Source organism: Cinclus cinclus, chromosome 3 (genome assembly GCF_963662255.1).
Source record: "Cinclus cinclus chromosome 3, bCinCin1.1, whole genome shotgun sequence".
NCBI lineage: Eukaryota > Metazoa > Chordata > Aves > Passeriformes > Cinclidae > Cinclus > Cinclus cinclus.
The window spans coordinates 91,262,653-91,283,712 of NC_085048.1; the positions used below are offsets into that span (position 1 = coordinate 91,262,653).

The following is a 21,060-nucleotide window of genomic DNA, read 5'->3' on the forward strand; positions in this document are numbered from 1 at the left end:
TTGAAAAGTGGTAGAGTATGAACACAGTTCTGTCCTATAATTGGAGTGACAAACACACATAGGCCTAGCTTCCACACGTCTACAATTGCCTTTTCTTTTTAAGGAAGCATCCATGGTTTCTTAAAGGTTATGCCTTTTGATGGGCTCATGTGCAAAAATGGCCATTTTTTTCCTTTAGGGATGTTGGTGTGGATCTTATTTATGTAAAGTAAATAGAGTGGTCTTGGCCCTTCCCGATTCCACTCGTACACTTAAATAGGTGCAATAGTTTTGTGGTATGTACTTTTGTCCAAATAGTTTTGCTTAATCTGGCAAATTAGCAAAAGCCCTACTTTTTCTGTTGTGGTTTGGTACCCGTTCCCTTTTTTTCTTGCATCATTTGTATTTGCAGTGGCTTAACTGAGAGAGAGGGGAAATGGGGTGATGGATTCTGTACCTTTTACAGAAATGCCATCAATGTTCCCTCAGCCAGTTAATCTGCAGGTCCATCACTGCTCCTGGCAGATAAGGATTCATCACAGCGAAGACTTTGTCTTGTACAGAAAATACTTACACCTGTGTTGGAGCTTGAAGGCTTGTACAAGACCTGTACTATGCAACTTCTGGCTTTTTAGACTCCTTTACAAGTTAAAGTGAGTTAGTGCAGAGGAGAGCTTGTATTTCCTTACAGCCACACCTTCACCTCCAGTGGATTGCAACTATTGTAATAGTATGTTAACAATTATTTTTAAGAGAGGAAGAGGAACACTTTCTGAGGAAGAAGTCCATGACTTCGCTTTCTCTACCCACATATAAAGCAAGAGGATTTTTTCTCTCCACTTAGATCAATGGCAAGAGTTTGCTTTTAAGGATGGGGGAAAAAAGCATAGCTGTAAACTTCTACCATCAAAATTGAAATATGGTGCATAATAGAATTACCAGCCCATTCCTTACTGTTTTCACAGCTTATGAAGTATGATGAGAAAGAGCACATCACCCTTAAGAACTTCATTGTATTTTCTTTCTTGTAAGCACTGCTCTGAAAATAAAACTGCTTGAACAAGGGTTTGTCAGCTCATGTTGCTGAAATCTTTCATTGCTCTCCAGCCAGCAGTTGTTGCTGGTGTACATAAAACTGCACCAGATCTACAATTCCGGAAAGCCAAGGCCATTTAACTACAGCCAAGCCTAGGAAGAGAGCACTAGCTGACTATTTTTATCCTAACTTTGTCTTGTCAAATATACTCTAGTCCTGGGAAATAACACCTTTACTTCAGCAAGTCTGTCCAGAGCCCAGACCACACTTCAACACCAGAGAATTGGATTAGCTGAACATGAGGCACCAGTGGAAGCCAGGCCCCTGTGAAACTTGGATTACTATTCACAGAAGGTTATTCCAAGCTCACTGTGGCCTTGGCTGTGCCTATCACTTTAACATGGGAAACCAACTCAAGTGGGGTAGGTGCAAATACAAACCCCTTTACTGGGGTACAGAAAAGAACATAAACATTGTTTTCATTGAAAAAAAAAGGTTTATTGTATACTGTAAATATGAAGGACAGCCTTACCAAAAAAACCTTAGAGACTGAAGACATTCTCACATCCGCAGAAGCATGTAAGACACTATTTACACAAAGGCAGTGAAAGGGGTAAAAAATTATTGCAGTCAATTAATGCTGATAGAACTTTTTATTATAAAAAGAGAAAGAAAAGAAACAGTGCAAAAATACTGTCAAAAGTAATCAGTTCTATACACAAAATAAAACTGACAAGCATAAGCTTATGTACTGATATGAATAATACATTAGAATATAAAATAGCATGCATAGATTTTTTTTTTTTAAAGGGTTTCAATAGCATAGAAATCCAGCCCAAACAGGAGGGGTTGGGGGCAGGAAGGACACATAACTGATGTCTCATTTCTCTACAAAATGTGTAAATACAATGAGGTGGTGAGATTCAGATCACTGTTTTGTGCTCAACTGTCAGGTACAGAATTACAGAACAAATAAAACGGGAGGCATCACAATACTGAAGTAAAACAGGACAGTAAAATCCAGTGACATAAAACATGTTATATCATTTAACACATTCCACACAACAACATATGGGAATATTACAGTCATCTGCATGTGTAAACTTTTTCCTTTGTAAAATATCCAAAGAAAGGTACTTTATTAGTGAGGAAAATGAGTTTTCCATATGGAACAACCTCAACAAGATAAACATCTATTACCGGTGTTTCTGGCACTACATATTTGCTTCTTTTAAGGACCAAGCAGAAGCAAGAAAACACTTTTATTTAGCATACACAAAAAAGAGGTTCTTACACATTATGTCAATAAGTTGTGGAACTCACCAGCACAGGACATTGTGAAGGCCAGAGGAATAAATGGCTTCTGAAGAGAAGGTACTGTGATTCATGGAAGATGGATCCATCAGTAGGTACTACCCACAGTGAGCAGGATACAGCTTTGGCCTTAGGAAGCCCCTAAAGGACTGGCTGACAGGTACACCAGAGGGGCTGAGCATCCTTTTCTAGACACATCCCTATTTCTTCCTCAACTACCAGCCACTGTCTAAGTCAGGGGCTGCCCTTCAACCTGACATGGAAACAGTCTGTGGGAAACGTTCCTCTTTTCTGCCTCCCTGCCTAATCAAGGAACACTACCCCTGAAATACCTGGAACTGGCTGTCCAACCACTGAATCCTTATCCAGGTGAATCAGTGGTAGTCCGTCCCTTGCTGTTATATAGTGCTGGAATTCTCCAGTGGAAGCTCCTATTTGTCACTGATTTCCAGTTCACTCTCCAAAGGCAAAGTCCTGTTATTAAAGCATGTGGGAAACACTTGGTGAGGGCGCACATAAAGCACAGGCAAAAAAACTTCAGAGAAATGCCAGCCAAAAAACAGCAGAGAGAAACCAATGGAATTGTAATCTAAGATACTCTAAGTTTATTTACTTTAGATATTTATATAAACACTGCTATTTTTGACCTGTGCCCTGTTTTGTTTCACAGTTTAACAATAGTTTATTTATGGTAAATACCTCCATCTTGTTTGCCCCACAGCCATCTGTTCCCTTCCTCAAATCCCAAGCCCTACAAGCAGCTGCATGTATAATGTCCTTCTCTCTAAAGACTTAGATGGCATCTAGAGATCCCTTAGCACCAGATACTACTAGAAAACCTCTCTAAAAGGCTAAGAGTGAGCTGGGGACAATTGCTTTTGGGGTTCTGGACTTGCAGCCTTTCTCTTACTGGCATCAAAACCTATCCCAAACTCCGTATGTCTTGAAGTATACATCAGCAGCTTTATATTCATTTTGTAGAAGAGTGGTCAAAGGCTGTTTTCATGCAGTCCTTCCTCTCATGGCCAGCTCAGGAGTTTGCTCCTGCAAATGTGATGCAGCCTTTATTTCCTGCTGTGGCTGGCAGCCTAACATTTTTTTATCCACCAAGATAAGCAGCAAAATTTAACTCAGACCTCCCTCAGTGGTGCATAAGAGCTGCTACAGCAGAGATTAGCCTGATGATTCCACTTTCTGAGCACACAGACCACAAACTGTTAGTGAGGCTGACAACAGCTAATTCAGTCATCGTCTTCTCCCAGGAGACCAGTGGGAAATCAGCTGTTGGAAACGCAGCATTGTCAGTAGCTCTGCTGAATTTTCCCTACAGATTTCTGTGCTATATCCAAGTACAAGATTGCCCACCAACATTTCTTTTAAGTTGCTTGTGTACTACACAGACATAGCAGGTATTGGATGAAAAAATTATGTCCTGGCTGACAATGACAAGCACTATTGAGGCACTTAGGTTGGAAAAGAATGAATAAGTCTATGTTTTGCCATTTGCATTTCTGTTTGTTTACAAGAAAGTAATTAAAAAACCCCCAGCTTTTGAAATCATGCAAATATTTAATAATATCTGTAGCTAAGGCAGCTGATTTAAATAAATAGAACAGAAATGCACTTCAATATACTTCAAGGACTGTGCTGGCAATAGGCTGAGTAAGTTCTCAGATGTGTCTTCGGCCAGCTAAAATTAGTTCAGGGAACTTCTGATATGGCTGAGCATTTAGGATCTCTGTATGCCTATATAGGAAAATGCTTGTGGGAACAAGCTTCATCTTTCCCCAGGTAGTCAAGGACAAGAGGTGCCAGAACAAGCCTTTGTAGGACCTGGAACAAGTAGGACCTGAGCAGCTGATGCCCACCATGCTCCAGTGTGACTGATGGAGGAGGACAGAAACAGGATCCCCACAGCATTGAGCAGCGTCACAACTCAGCTGTCATCTGTCCCATCCCTGCTCGAACAATGGGAAGCATGAAATGCTCAGACCCTAACTTTAACCAAAAAGCTGAAACCAGCACCTCAATACTATAGTTGGTAAGAGTTTAAAATAAAAAGGCAAAGGTTATTAAATGCAGATGAAGAGCGTAGTAAAAGGAAAACAGACACAATGGATGCCCAAACCAGGCTTACTCATCTGCGGCAAGTTCTTTCTTGGGAAGCATCAAGAAGTGTAGGCTGAACATGCCAGGCCACAAGGTGGGTACCCTGGGAGAAGACTGCTTGGGTCAAAATTCCATTCAGTGATGAATTAATGAATCATTGTGAGATTTTTCAATCCAGACTTTAATCCAAATGAATGAAACTGGTCTCAAACTACTGTCATGCTTTGATGTTAAAAAGCATGCAACACAACAAACGGCAACTCCAAACTGCCCTTTTCTCCTCAAGGGTTCTGCTGTTTAAAAGTCTGTGGGACAGAAACTAAACAGCACTGTTGCTTTAAGGCTCATGTGTTCATTCCTGCTATGACTAAGAAAATTGGATGCAAAATGCATTTTCCTGTCACTCCCTAAAGGTTAGGAAATACTGCCCAAGCAATTCTGGCCTGATAAAACTACAAGAGGTTCAAAGTGAGAAGGTTCATTTTTTCCCTTACAAAACTGTATCACATTTCAACCATAAAACATCAGCATGCTGAGGGCTGCTTGTAAGCTGGGGTGGAAAGGAACCTCTGAAGACATGCACCAGCCCAATTCACTTATGATATTAACAGATCTAGTCAAGATAAAATCTAGCAGGGAAAAATACATTGAAGTCAGATGAAAGGAAAAGTTTAAAATTACCATTCTTTGACAATGAAAGGGAAAAAGTGACTCACATTGGCCTCTGTCAACCATACCAGCCACATTAGGAGTTAATTGGAAATGACTGTTTACCACATGGCCACTTATTTGGCTCATTAATAGGCACTGACTTAATTTGGAAAGGATTTTTTGTACCTTTTTCTAATTAATGTTTTTCTAAGACACCTATGATGCATCTTTGCATAAAAAATACATTTGTTTAATTTTCTTCTCTTCGAACACAGCTCTTCACACTCTTTTATGCAATACCTTTCCTGTGCTCATTGTAGCAGCAGAAATACACATTTCAGCCAAGAGCAGCTGAATAATAAGACATAAGAACAGATTATTTTCCCTGCTGATTTTCTACTTCTCACATCCAAGTGGAGCAATGGGACTTGACAGCTCTTGAGTTCAAACTTTATTCATCATTAGGAAATTATTCAAAAAGTTATAACAAGATAACTAATTTAATACGCTTTGCTTCAAGGTTTATTCCTTGGCTTTTTTCCCAGATATAAAGCATCTCCCTGCAATTATCATGCAGATGCTGCTGAAAAGACTTTAAATGGTTGCTGCTAATTTAACAAGAGATATGTTGGCACTGGCAGAAAAAAATAGAGGAAAACTGAAGCTGACTGAAAATTCAACTGATACCTAAAAAGAACATGGTCAAGGTATTACAGTGAAACAATTCCTTTCCATTTGTTGGTGAGTACAAGTCTTCACCAGAAACTCTGTCATCATGTTAGGCCTGTATTGCAGAGCACCAAATCAACAGTGCAGTTTTAAACACATTCAAGAAACATTCTGGTAGAGAGCTTTAGTTTAGGCTCTTCACTGATTTTAGTCTCCTTAGTGCTGAAATTAAGAGCTCTTGTAGGCTTAGGTCTTTGTATATTGAGGGTTTGGAGGTGGGGATGCAACAGAAAAGCAACAGTAGGATTAAAATATTAAAAGTGCCTGGGGAAGGGATACGGAGAAAGTTGATTTCACCATGACAAAGTAACTGCATTCACCACTGAATGAGAGGCTGTGAAATCTTCACCCCTGAGAATTCTGAAACTGTATGTGACCCTGGACAAGCCTATCCAAGTTTAAAGTCAGCAGTGGGGTGAGTGGGGCTGAGTCCAGAGACCTGCAAGGTACCTCTCTAGCCTGATTCCTTCTCTAACCATCCAACAATAGTTCACGCATGAAGCCTAAGGCAACTGGAGATGCCTGATTCCTTTTCTACACAGGGTGAGCCTCAAGGCAATAATACTTTCAGTGTAATTTGTGAGAAGGTGCTTGATTTGGAGTTTTTTCCAGATACATTTGGTTGAAAATCCTCTGTTGTTCAACTCTCAGAGCACCAGAGTTATTGGAAAGAATCATTAATTGACTTCAGCCTGTTGCAAGTCACTGCACTTCACCCTACATTGCTTCTTATGAATCCCTTCAAGGGTTGCACACAGTGGCAAAAGTCCTCCTTAAAAAGGATACGATACTGGTTTTTTTCAAGGACTAATCTAAAACTGTAATTCTTCTGGAATTTGAACAGTTTAGCACCCAAAACTCTCCGTCCTCACAATGTCCTGTGCTTGAGCCCTCTGTGATGTGCCTGGCTGCATGTGCAGAAGCTCAGGTCTCCATGCTGTGCACACTCAGCTTCCACTCACACAGAGCTGTAGCTGGCATCTAGCAGGTCTTGTTTTTACCAGGAAAGCCAAATACTGGGTCCAGAACGTCCTTACATGAAAAAAAGCCCACTGCCAAATAACTGTAGGTTTCAGAAGCTGTATAGCAAAATAAAAGCCAGCAAACTACCTTTACAAAGGATTGTTTTCCTTACAGACATGTTACGATGCAGACCAGTCATGTTAAATGTGGTTCACTTTGAAGGTCACTCACTATAAGTTTATGAGTTATTAACGTAATTCAAAAGTTATTCCAAGAAAAATAAATTATATCTTGTATAAAATAATCCATGGGAGACTAGTAAAGAACCATAATTCCTTACTTTCAAGACAACTTTAAAAAGTGCAATATATGCACACAGTGTTGTCAAGACAGTTCCCCTTGTTCATCAGTAAGGTTCAGTCAGGTCCACAATGCTGGGTCTGGGATGTTTGAAAAGATTAAATAAGTCTTGAGTTTTGCAGGAATTGTATGAGCACTTGGTAGACAAATTTGTACTGGGCTATGGTCTGGATCATAAACACTCTCTGCTCCCGCAGGTGTCTCAGCATCACAGGAACGTCCATTTTCTGTAAAGCAAAGGGAAAAAAAACCCGTAAGGATGTGGGTTCATTAAACCAAGAAATCACTGTCTCAAATATCAGTTATCTGGCACAGGGAACTATACTATAGTTATAGAAGACAAAGGTTCTGTGGACAAAATTAAATGTGCAGGCAAAGATACAGATCCTTTCACTGAAGGGGAAGGGAACTTATTGCCACCAAAAGATCCAGAAGCTCCAGCATCTGATCTGCCACGGCCAAGTGTATGTTAGCAAATAACACTCCAGGAGAAATATCTCTGTAAAGTGAAACAAGGACCCAGTAGCCACAACAGGTGTTTTGCAGACTCCAGGCTAGCATAAGTTTGTTACCACCTACTGACTATCCACTGGGACATATTAGGGGTTCTCCAAGAAGGCATCTTCCAGTTTAGTTTGACACAAAAGAAACTCACTTGTACGCCCTGAAAATGCTCTGCAGCAGGAATTAAAGTACAGTAAGTAGGCACAGAAAAGGAAATCCACTGGGAAGGCACAGCCCTAACCCCATTGAACAGGCGCAGCCAGCCTTTAATGGCATGAACTCTTTTGCAAATGAGTTCTGTGAAACAGAGGCCCATGAGGTGAAGCGTTAGAAATCACTGCACGTTACATTAGGATGCTATCATCAGATTTCTGGCATTTAGGGAGCCGTGATGCTGTTGTGTTTTATCTGTTACAATAGGTACACGAGGAGCTATTGAGAAGCTGTTGAGCCATGAAGTTCAGCCTGCCAGGCTCAAATTCAAACAGCGTGTAATGTGAGCCAAGCTGAGGGACACAAACCTTCTATGGCAGCAGTAAACATGAGCACTAAGATACACACTGCTTTTGAGGAGCTTCTTAAGCAGTTCAAGATATAAAACTGAAGAACAGCTGCCCTATCAGGCAGCAACATAAACTGCACTTTGTAATGCCTGCTTGCAGAAACGCTGAGAGGAACTTAGCAAGTTTTTTGACTGATATTGCTGCTAACCCTTGGAGGCCCAACTGAGCATGGAATCTGCTTCCAGGCACATCTGAAGTTTCCTGGAAAGTTTAAAATAAAAGTCACGCTGCATATCCATTTCTGTCCATGTATATAAAACTCAGAATCTCCATCCCATGTAAACAAGCATTAACTCATAGGCTATCACTTTCTAAAAACAAGGCCAAATATTATGCCACATACCCCAACAAGCTGTTATAAAAGGACATCTCTGGAGAGTCAATGTGTGTAAGTACTTGGGATGAGTAATGTCATATTATTATCAAACAGGTACGAAGAAAAATGGAAGCTCTTTCCAGTTAACTTGGCTAACTTGGAGACAACCTCCCTGTGGACTCAGATGCTTATGAAATGGTCCTTGTTGAGCAGAGTCATGTGGAACCTGATCTCACCTGAACAGCTATAACAAAAATGTAGGCCAGTCTTGAGCTGCACATAATGTTCCTCTCTCAGCTTTTTGCTGCATGACAGCTCATTGGTTTTTAGTGGGCACACACCAACCCATGCACCTCCTGAAAATGGAGATGGCTTTGCCTTATCTCAGAAATGGAAGAAAACTCCATCCTGCCTATTCAGCCTTGCTATTTATAACCAGCTTAGTATTGGATTCCAGATGAGGAGAATCCTTAAATTCACCTTCATTACAATGTACGCAAAAAAAAAAAAAAAAAAAATTTACACCTAATGCTTTGCTAAGCTGGCGCTTGCAAACAGAACAAACAAAAATGCTACTAAATTCTGCCTCCCAAACCAAAGACCTCCCATGTGAAAGCATGCTGTAGATGCAATCATGAGTTAAATGTCCCAGTGCCAAGTCTGGACTAAAAGCTGATAGAGCAGGTTCTCAATTACTTTCTCGTACTATGTGTCTACAGCAGTAAGGATGTAATGATGTGACATTTATTGCCGTGCAGCAGTTACTGAAACTCTACCCCTGCAATGAGATACAGCTTTAGACTCAACCAGCCATTGCCCAGAAGCCACAGTGACTGAAGCTGTATAGAATTTGATTAAACATGGCTTTTTACCTGAACCTGAAACCTCAGGCTCAAGAGTTCTCATTTTTGTTCCAGCACTGCTGCAGGCTTTCCAAAATGTTCTTTATCAAAATTTTCAAATTCCCTCCCTACTTTTCTTCACTGCTAAAATGTTAATGCTTTTACTTGCTAGGACGCTTCTGTGAAAACCAGTTCCTAAAACATTTTAAGTGATAGGTAATTTTATTTCAGGAAACAACTCCAACCAATTCTACTACAAAATAAACAAATGAAAAGGAACTCCTCTGTGCAGAATCTGTCACAAACTGAAAACATAATGCAAAGATTTTGAATCTTTTTTTTAAATTAGGTGCTAGCTAACCAAAAACATTAACTTGGTACAATCCAGAGAAACAAAGCCCTTAATGAAAACTGTATTTATTTTAATGATAATTTTCATTATTAATCAAGACAAAATAATGCTTTAATTAAGGGACATGAGAGAAATCTCTTATTATTGAGCACTACCATCCGGTCCTAGTCAAGCTGATGAAAACTCATATGAATGATGTCAAGGCTCACCCCCATGCTTAGATGTTGAGGTGCCAAAGCTACTCTTTGCCCAAAGGGTGACTTCTGAAAACTGAGATGGCCAGACTCTGTTGCACAACCCTTGGACTTTGCTTCTGTGCACACACAGAGGGTGCTGTAAAGCAGACACAGCTGCACTGATGTTCACAAGCAATTCAGGATGGCTCTTTCTATTCTCCAGCTTTCCCCTGGCATGCAGAAATTTCGTGGCTGCTATGTGAACAACAGGAGCAGTCACTTCCATGCATCAGTGCATAAGGAAAGTCAAGCAGGGTCAAGAGTCAGAGCCATTGCCCCACACCAGAGCAGCTACTGAGCAGCAGTCAGCACTGGGAGGCTGCTGGATTCCCAAGGCACATCCGTGTGGGCCCTTTCTTGGCCAGGATACACCTCCTCCTTTCCCCTTCTCCCCCAAATAAAAAGCAAAAGAAGAAAGTGTCAGCTGTGACACAGATCTACAGGACAGCTACCCCTTCGATGAAGTCCAAGCAGAGTTGGAGATTTGTCCCAGATGATCTGAGCCCAGGATCTGTAGGAGTCATGTGTACAACTCCAGAATGATGAACTGCTGGAGTACTCAGTCTTCCCTGAACTCACCCAGTGGCTGATTATTGGGAGGGGCAGAAGATACGTATCTGTCATTCTTGCTGCATTCTTATCTCTACAAGCAGATTTGGTCCTTGAGCATTCTCTTTGCCAAAATAAATCCCTGATTTAAACAGTTGTCATGAAAACTGTGTGGCACATTGTTAGTCAAGATGTGATGCTCTTCCTAGACAGTTTACCAGTGACAGATGACAATTAAGTTGCTACCCATGTTGCTCTACTGGGGCTCCTGTTCTTAACTCCAGACTGTGTTACTCATAATGCTGGCTGCAAATCCTAAAGCCCTATTCCCCACAGGAATACATAAATACACTTAATCTTAAAACACAGTTAAGTTTCATTCCAGGTGAGATTACAAGAGAGAGGAAGGAGCCCAGTGAGAGAATTTAGAGAGCAGAAAACTTAGTTAAAAAAGCAAGGACATTATTCTCTAGCCTTTCTCAGGTAGTGCTTGTAAATATATTGTCTCTAGACTTTCAATTAAATATAGGTATGAATTCTTAAAAGAGAGAAGAAAGCCCTAGCTTTGAATGTATTAAAATAATTCTAATAAAAAATGCGTAATATCAACCACACAGTAAACTACAGCAAGTACACTGCCATGGGGAATCTCTGCCTGTCACATTTAAGGTCCTTGTCTTGCTCACAAAGGTAGTAGAAAGAAAGGCCTTTCAATTTCGACCTCAGAAATGGAGCCAGTCAGCCAAGGGGCGAGCTCAGGGCTTGTAAAAGAAGCTGACTTACTTCATTATGCTCCAAGCAGCCGATCATGAGCTCTGTCAGGATCACCACTCCAGTCCTGCCCACGCCTGCACTGCAGTGGACCACGATGGGAGGGTTGCAGGAGTTGCTGCTGTCCAGCACGCTGTTGGTGTGCCGACGCACTGACTGAATCTCCTCCAAGTAAGCTGCAAGAGGAAAAAGCAGGCAAGGTTGCAAACATCTACATGTCTAAATGTAAAAATTAGGAGGGGAGGGGAAAAGAATGTGGGAAAGTTATTCTTTGTCAAAGTGGCAATAATTTACATTTTTTCACAACATGGTAATTATCTTGGCCAGGGTGCACTGAACAGCACTGCATCCAGCAAGTACCAGCTGGGTGTCAATTACTACTTGGGAATCTCTTTAAATTAAACAGTTCTTTAAAAAAATTAAATTCTGTTTTCCCCCTTGCAAATCTCCAGGTCCCCTAAGCAGATGATTCTAGACATTACTTACAGCAATTCCTGCTATTAACAGGCTGGGATCAAAACAACAGCTAAGTCCCATTGAAACTACTGCCTGACAAAGCCAGTATCAGATGGGGAAGCGAGTCCTGATTCCATCTGCCCTGATTCCTCTCTCCCTTCTCCCTTCTAGACTGTGACAGAATCTCCCCCCAGCTTTCTGCTCAGGGTTTGTTTCTCAATAGCTACAAGCTCTTCTGGGAGATCACTGCTTTGTTTTCCCTGAAGACATTTGTAGAAAGCTTGGAACTCAGGAACAGCTGCCTTATGTGACTGTCCCAGCATCATGCAACACATCCTGCTGTCAGACCATGCTGAGAACCTCACATGCTGGAAGCTGGCTTGGCTTCTCAGCACTCCAAGTGGGAAGTGAGACCTGAGCTGAACTCTCCTGCTCTGACCCTAGGTGTCAGGGCACTGCAGCCCCAGCTGTCCTCTCCCCAAAGGCAGGATGGGACTTGGTGGCCTACCAACATCAGAAAAGCTGCATTTTAATGCACATAGGGACATGGAACTGTAAGTGGTGGCAAAAAATGGGAGAGAGGAAATGAGGACAATCAGGTTCCAATTACTGCCATGCCCAACCACAGCTACAGGGGTTGGTAGGAGAAACAAAGTATGAAACAATCGAGGAATTGGGTAATAACTTTTCCTTGAAGACAGATTCCCTGGTACTCCTTTGCTGAAGCTGAAATGTCATTTTTTATTTTTTGCCTTGGTGACAGATCTGGGGAAAGGAGCACACACTATTTGCATCCAGCATGTACCATACAAAGGAGAATGCATCACTAAAGGAGTGTAGCTGTGGCAAGACTGAAGTAGAACTAATGGCTCTTCCTGAGAGAGGACTTAGCTACCACAGAGCTCCACTGCAGCTGCAAAACTTTCAGGAACTAAGAGGGCAGGCATCTCGAACACATCAGTATACTATGTACACACACCTTCAGTGGTAATTTAGAGATTTCTGCATCATTCCCTACTGTAGTGCCAGAGATGCATCTTAAGTTAAATAATGGTTTAATTCCTATTACTTAATATGGGAGTGCTTATTACTTGGTAAGAATCAGGAAGTGTTATTAACACATTACAGAGTAATATAATTGTTGTATTTTCAGAAATGCATGAACCAGGACCACATGCAATTGGGGAGGCCCTTAAGCATTGTCTGGGTACGTGTGGTTACAAGGGTGGCAGTGAGTTGACACTTACTGCATGTGTGATAGAGCCCTCTGCTCTTTTGCAAAAAGGAAGGCTGGAGGAGATGCACTGTATTTCAATAGCAACTGATCCTCTCTCACCCAGACCTTTCTAATCACATTTGTGCGCAGCCTATTATCTCCTACATTTATTAGGTAGTTGGGTAATGGCAGTAACTTACACCGACAGGTCAGCCAGCAGAAGTATCCCATTACTTCCAATTTCTTGAGTTTTTGGCACTGCTGCTGCCTTGGATTTTTCCTCCTGCTAATCACCTCAGCTCCTACCTCTGGAATTCCACCTTTTTTTTTATCTCCAAATTGCAGCAAAGTACAACCTAGCTGAGGCCTGTGTACCCCACAGCAACAACCACTTGATATCAACCCCAGCTGTAACTAGGTACAGTGAACTGCATCCAGTGTGAGCAATCTTTTTCTTGATGCATCATACAAAATAAATAAAACTTACATAAAAAGCCTTGGACTTCTTCTGGACACCCGTGGTCTGGCCAGTCAGTATACTGCAAATGCCACACTGTCCTCTCTTGTCCTGAGAGAAGGTGCTTGACCTTCAGACCAGTAGTTGCAAAGCAGCCAGAGTCTGTGCGGAACTTGGTGGTCACCTTGAATTTCCCGTAAGTGGCTGAGCTGTGCTTAGAGCCCAGTTTAGGCCAGTAACGATGGCTCTTACTTCTTCCTCCCTCCTTGATAACAAAACAAGACAAAAAACCATTCATTTCTGAAATTATAATTCTCTACAAACAAAGGGCGTAAAACTCTCTGGATAAGCCAAGTATTCTTATTTTAAAGCACCACAAGAGTAAGGAGCATCCTGCAAAGTAAAGAAAATATGCACTGAAACTTTAACCTCTCAGCCATGTAATATTTTTAAGAGTAAAACTGCTTGAAGACTCATCTCATGACAAAAGACAGCTACTGCCTACAACACCATCGTAAATATTCTCCTCCTGGGGAAGACTCTCCTTTAAATAGAAGGAGAATCCCTTCAGAAGCTTTTAAGTGTCTGTTCTTGATCAGCCTTGGGAACTGGACAGTGACTTCATGTGCTCTGCTACTCCCTGTGTTTGCTGAAAGCAACCAGGCATAAACTTGAATGCGGTGTAAGTTAACAACATGTGCCAGTTTTTACAACATAGCACACATTTCTTAGATTACAATAGGAATAACTGTTTTGCTTGGCATAAGAATAAAAAAGTTGTGGGATGTTTTTGTTTGGGTTTTTTATTTTTTTACTTTTTTTTTTTTTTTAGATGGACACTTCTATGGAAACAACAGCTTCTGGTCTCTTTTCAGCTGATAAGAGTGATGGGATACAGAACTGGCCTTGGACGGTGTGGAAATCTCTGTCATTTTAACCAGGAGCAAATTCAGAGCTCTCACATTCCAATGGAAACATCTTTGTTTGGCTTGGACCAAGCAGAGGGAAGGAGGGCTCCTGCTTGTTTTGCTTTAGCACTTGCCAAACTGAGTGTTAGAAAGTTAGGAAGCATAGTATGAGAGCAATACAGGCATATGTTCAAACAGAGCCAGAGGAAAAGGGGATGTTGATAGAAAAAACAGGTTACTGGAGTGGGAAGTGATGATAACAGGAGATTGGCTCACATCAGAAAGAACTATTCTGTGACTTCACGTACCTCTTCAGCTGTGACCATGGCTATAACATTCACCCCCTGTTCCCACACCATCTGCCAGAAGTCATGGCATGTGTGTGGCAGGGGCCCTTGGGTAGCAATGTAGTGCCACTCCTCTCCACCTACAGTCACCTGGGAGAAAGGGAAAAAGAGTCAGTGCCTGAATTCTTAGCAGCACTGGTGCCAAAACTGCCTTTTAAACAAAAGAAACTACAGTGAAACATTTACTTCTTTTTTCTTATACTTTTGGTCAAAATTATGGACAACAATCATCCTTTTGATAAGAGCAAATCTGACAAAACATAACCTCCAGTGATTCCACATCCTTTATTGATGCCCATACCCATAAAGCTTTGGCTAAATGACATCCATCTTTCTTGCCAGTGCATCTGGATCATACAGGGAAAAAAAACCCAGCAACAAACCAAATTAAAAAAAAGGGATTTTTTTTTTTTTTTAGGCCCTGAGTACAAGTAAGCAGCTGAGTGACATCCCTGGGCTTGGTGACCCAGGATGAAAAAAAAGCTGAGGACCAGAGGAAGTGCCTACATGCATTAAAAAGGAATAACCTCCCTCAATTATCTTCCGTTCAGACAAAAGTGATTTATTAAACAGCCTCTTCCTACACTGGTCACTGTTGAAGATGAGGCCAAGCCATCCCTAGAAGATGCAGCTATACCCACACTCTGCACATAATAGAGCTTGATAGGCCTGTTGCCAGCTAGAGATGGATCAAGACAGGCTTTATTTCAAGTTACTCTTCCTTACTCACCTCAGACTTTTCAGTTTAGAACTTGAAAACTACCATAAAGTAAATCCAGCACATCAAATGGCTTTCAGACCATGCCCATGAGATATTTAAAATTACCCAAAGCTGTAGTCATACAAATCTATTTCCCAACACACAGTTGGTTTACCAACCACATCTTACAGAAATATTTGTGTATTTGCATGACATGTAATGAAATTATTTTCAAACTGTAAATTCTGTAGTGCCCTGAACAGAGCCAGCATTACGTTGTAGTCAGCCAGTATAAAACACTGCTTTGTTTAAATGACAGAGGCAATTAAAAAAAAAAATCACTTGTGTATAAAAAAAAATCATAATTTTATGACAAATAAATTGCTATACATCAGAAAAGGCTCACAATTTTTTTTTCTAACATTTTAGATAAAAAAACGAAGTGCTTTTAGAACTTCTACATATCATTTCAATAATATGCTTACCAGAAGAACTGGTTATTTTGGAAAGTTGAAATATTTTTCCTTCTCAGGCTAAGGCCTCCTAATTCTGTTTATTAGCCCTGAGCCACTTCTCCCAAAGTTATAAATCCCAGAGAAGAAGATTTACAACAAAAATGCTGACACACCCATAAATATCAACATACTGGCAGACAACGCAATGAGGAACAATCAATAACTCTGACAGGTTCAACCACATACTGTGCTTGAGGTACAAGTCTTTGAATACACTTCCAGAAATAAAAGCAATTTATTTGTTAGTCAAACAGCTGTTTATTAAGCTGAGTTGCTTGGGGTTTTACACCTGTAAATAACATAGGTTTTGTATAACAAGTTTCTCACTTCACTGTTCCAACCTGTACATTAGCTCCTTTATTTCATACTATGCGGCATTTTCTTTTTTGAATGATGGTTAAAAACTGCAAGACCAATGCTGGTAGACTTGTTAAGTTCTTGTACTAGATGAGAATTAAAGCAAACTGCCCAGCCCTAAGCAGCATCCTCTGCTTGGATAGTCTGCAGTAGTACAGTGTTACTGAGCTTTTTAAGTCAATACTGACCTGACACAAACAGTCAGATGAAGTGCTCATAAAAATCTTTGTGCTTAAACCATAAATGCAATTACAATTTTTCTCTTTGGTATAGGTGATATTCTTTGTATCTTAACAGCAATGATCCACGGCAAATAAGAAAAGAATTATTGTAAAACTGGGACTTGCAGACCAAGCAGTGGGAGCTGGCATCCTCCACAAATGGATCTTATCAGGATGACAGAGGAGTTTTCTTTGTCTACTGACTTCTGGTCCAAGCTTTCTGGCACATGACATGAAAGGCCCATAAATAGTCTGAAGGGAATGGGATGCCTGGAATGTTTACTGCATTCTAATGCCCTAACTGCAGGAAATTAAAAATTAAATATTGGGCTGAAAACACAGTCACACACTGTGCTGCTGAGGTAAATTTCACAGATGCAATTTCACCTTCTAAGCAAAAGCACATCTGCTTGGCTTCTGAAAGCGCTGCTCTGAGTGCGAGAGGGAAGCCCTGCCAAGGCCCTCTGTCAGGCATCAAAACACTGCTGCCTGCTCCTGGGTGCTCCACTGACATGAGATGTGTCTGTGTCCAACAGTGACACACAAGATAAAACGTGGGCTCAAAACTGGCCAGGGAAAAGAGCATCATTTAGGAGTATCATCTTCTTTTTTCTCCACCTATTTTTTAGGTAGAAAATTTGGGGTTCAGAAATTCATCATCATAGCAATGTCTCATTATGCAGAAACTCAGTATCTGCTTCCTACCAGACAATGCGGCAAAGTGACAAACTGCCAGGACTCTGGTTCAGAAATTGTTTTGAATTACCAGGTTTTAACACTGTAAATCACAGCCAAGGCCACCAAGTCTCTTTAAACTTTTAAAAGGCTTTTACTCAAGGAAAATATGAATAAAACATCCTGTTAAATTAATTATTTTTTAACTATTTCTTTTTAATTTGGATTTTGACAATGAGAAAACTCTCTCTTACAACAGACTCTGCCATCTGATGCAGAAGATTTCTGTTACTTCTCTTAGGGTACAGCAAAAGCCAACAGTGGACATTGCAAATACTGCTGGAACCTTAAAGAAAAACAAGCATCTGCTGTCACTGGAACACTGTTCACTGTTAAAATTGACCATGCTTGTAAATACAGTCAGTTTGTATCTTTAGTTATTTCTACATTGAATTAACATGAAATCTGATGTTGCTTGTTGAAAACATAATTTGAAACATGGAAGTTCAATGTAGTTTCCCGTCAAAGAGGCAGGGATCTTGTTGGTAAGGTCAGCACATACTTCAAAAAAATTCTTTATCACACTGCAGATATTGGGGCTGTTCTAATGCATTCTCATGAGCTGAGAAAAAAGGCACCCCTTTCTACACTAACCAGTAGAGTCATTCCACAACAAGCTGGCAGAGGTGAGCACAGAAAGGCCAGGATGCCTCTCTAAATTGACTTCCCAGCCTCCAGCAGTTAAATCAACTTATGCATGTTAGTTAATAGGGGACTTTAGAGATGCCCATGCTGGTGCACAAAGGTACGAGGATGCATCCGAAACTTTTCAGAAGCTTCAGAGGTACAGAGGATGCTGCTGTGCAGCCAGAAATGCAAACGAAGCTTCGTTTGCCAAGCAAAACTCAAGCAAGCTTTTACCTTGATGTGTGAAGCGTTGATGTAGCCTGTATTGTTTTCTTTGGTCGGCACCAGTTCCACTCGGTTCTCCTCATAAGGAATGACCTCCCTGATGCGATTGCGCTCCGTGTTTTCAGGCAGGGCAGCAGTGGTGAAGATCCCATCTGCCTTTTTCTTTGGAATCTGCTCGTACTCTGTAAACACCATCCCCTCCTCCAGCTTCCTCCTCAAGATTTTGCACTAGGATTTAACAGAAAGGAGCACCAACCCGTTAATGCTTCTGGGAAGAACTTTTACCACTAGACCCATCCTTCCATTCTTTGAATTCAAATACACAGCCATAGCATTCTCTCACTCACTCCTTCTGCACTTATCTGAGGAAATATGACACACTTCTTTCTACTAAGTGAAACCACTGGCAAATTTTACATTTTTACAGTCCGTTTTTGAAGACTGATTGCATAAAAAACAAACCTGTGTAAATAATCTTGGTTCAGTAAGAATTTCACTATGGTTCAGTAAATGATTTCAACATAATAGATATTTTAATTTTTTTTTTCCCTAGGAAGAAGATCGTACTGCAAGGAGTGTGATGTGGTCCACATTTTCAAAATACTGCCTAACTCACAAAGATGCAACGTCTGTGGTTGAACACAGCCCCACATACAGACAAGGTGGAGGTGAAGTGCTACTCCCTGGGTACCAGACAACACAAGGCTGCAAATTTCTATCCAGAAAACCACAAAGATTCTTTGTAAATTTGCTTCTCAAATCTTAACAGCAGCAACTGTTTTTAATATTTGAAATTCCATGTACACACACACACACCCATGTGTGCAACCGTCAGGAGGCAAACAACTTCTTTTTTTAAAAATTTAATCCCATTAGAGACATTAACTAAATTCCTTATCTGTATCAGGACATGGAAAACAGTATCTGTGGGTGAGCGCTGCAGAACTTCACCCGATGAAGTGAAAAATGTGCAAAGTGTTAGATTTACAGATTGATCTTATAAGACATTGTACAGTCAGGTGAAACAGAGAACAGCCTCCATTTTCAAGGACTTCAGTAAATGTTCGAGACATTTGATGCTTTGCCTGCATTCAAAGACATACCAATGTTACCACAGACCTTTTGCATTAATGGCTCTGAAAACTTATGAGAATATTTTTTTCTCACATTTTAAATCAAATTTTAGTATTTTAGGTACTTCATGCTGCTGGGAACAAAGCGAATAAGTAACATTTCATGAGGCTCCATCTTACCCTCTCATCCATTGGCACCTTGGTGACTTCATCCTGGCTGTCCTCCGGCACTGGAACCCTAGCAACTGAGAGTCCGTTCAGTGCTGCCAACATCAAGGGCCTCTTCTGGGCCTCCAGGCCTGCCATCTTCTGCTTTTCTAGATTCTTTTGGCAAGAAAAGGCACGTTTTCATCTCTGTGTGATTATTTATAATGCCAGTAAAATGCTGGAATGTTTTTTTAATCTCCAAAATCTGCAACTCTCTGGCCAAGGAATGCAGATGATCACCATTAGCATCGTAAATTCAAATACAACCTCTAGTCTTCCTGTTATTCCTCAAAGGCCTGCTCCTACATGAGCACAGAATTTTAATTTCAAAGAAGCAATCCCAGCATGTAATACAGTTTACATGCCACCAAAAGACACACAAATACAATCTCAAGCATTTTCCTGCAGACATTATTCTGAATGCAGGACACACAAAGCATCACCCTGTTACATTAAAGTAGCGCTACCAAAGCCAAGATACCTGAGGCATCTTTTGAAAAGCAGAATTTCAATCTATAGCAACAAACAGTAAAACACAGGCCATTGTTTCTCTTCTGTGATGGTAATGCTTAAAATGAGCAGTCTTCTGATGCACTCAGCTTTTATGGTGATTCAAACAGCACCTGTGATGTATTCTGCACTAAAAACTGAGCTCGCATGTCCCAGAAACTGAAAGCAATAGCAGCCAGGGAGGGATATTATTTATCATATTCATGAATCATATTATGGTATGACATGGAGAAACAGAGCATGAATTTAAAATTCATCCTGCTGCCCCCTCCTTATGCCACTGGGAGTTGCAGCAAAAAAGACAGAGCATCTCCAGAAGTACCCAAATTAGGAATATTTTATTCCATTTCCTTAACAGCTCTTTCTGCTGGATTTGGAATGAGGGATAAGCAGAAGGGGTGCCTGGTTCTCAGCACACATATGGAAGCTGTGGTCACCAGATGGGCCAAGCTCAGCTCCTAGAAACACACAACTGAACTTGAATGCCCTCAGACATATGTAAATGTCTTGGTTTTTCAAAAGCTTGTGAGCTTTTTCCTTACCACTGGGCTCCTCAAGAGCACTAAGCAAAAAAAAAAAAACCCAAACATCCAAACCCACTATGACTTCTTTACATACTTGAAGAAAGCAGGAAAATTGCAAATATTTTTTCTTTGTTTGGGAATTATATTATTTTTTACTACTTCAAAGGTGAAAGAGAAGAAAGTCTGCTTAACAGATCAAGGTCACCAAATCACCATTAATATAACACCTGATTCCTGTGACAAAAGGGAGGTCCACACATGTCAAGATTCCTGATCCAGGCTGAAACTGCCTTAAAAGCTTAATGCTAAGGCTACCCCTTTACTTTCTAAACAACAAATAAAGGACCTTTTGACCAAATTATCTGAAAGGCTATTGCAGAGGAAGAATATTCAAATATCTAAGACCTCTAAGTCACCTTCATTTCCATCCTAAAATCCTGCAGACACCTGCTTTCCACTAATTTTTCTCTCCTCAGAAGATCAAAAGAGCATATGCATGCCTGTTATTATGTCAACATCTATTCATTAATGAAAAATCACAATTTATAGTCAAGTACCTATTTTACATTTGAAGTTTAGGAATTGTGAAGCACTAAACTCAGTCTCCATGTTACAATTTAGTAGCTCAGGTTGTACTGCTAACAGTTACGTCAGTCTAAGGATGCCCAGTGTACAAGAATGACAACGGACATGTTTAGAAAATTTCTT

The 21,060-nt window shown here is 40.7% G+C and overlaps 1 protein-coding gene across 1 annotated transcript in view; it reads right to left on the reverse strand.

The window, feature by feature from the left end:
- Window positions 1-7,239: 7,239 nt before the first annotated feature.
- Window positions 7,240-21,060, reverse strand: part of PTPN14 (protein tyrosine phosphatase non-receptor type 14) — a 65,868-nt gene continuing 52,047 nt past the window's right edge. The window contains exons 13-18 of the mRNA XM_062489304.1: window positions 19,292-19,435; window positions 18,048-18,266; window positions 14,620-14,748; window positions 13,434-13,668; window positions 11,287-11,450; window positions 7,240-7,368 (exon numbers count right to left, since the gene is read on the reverse strand). Coding sequence (XP_062345288.1) covers window positions 7,240-7,368; window positions 11,287-11,450; window positions 13,434-13,668; window positions 14,620-14,748; window positions 18,048-18,266; window positions 19,292-19,435 — 1,020 coding nt within the window. The remainder of the gene's footprint in view (window positions 7,369-11,286; window positions 11,451-13,433; window positions 13,669-14,619; window positions 14,749-18,047; window positions 18,267-19,291; window positions 19,436-21,060) is intronic.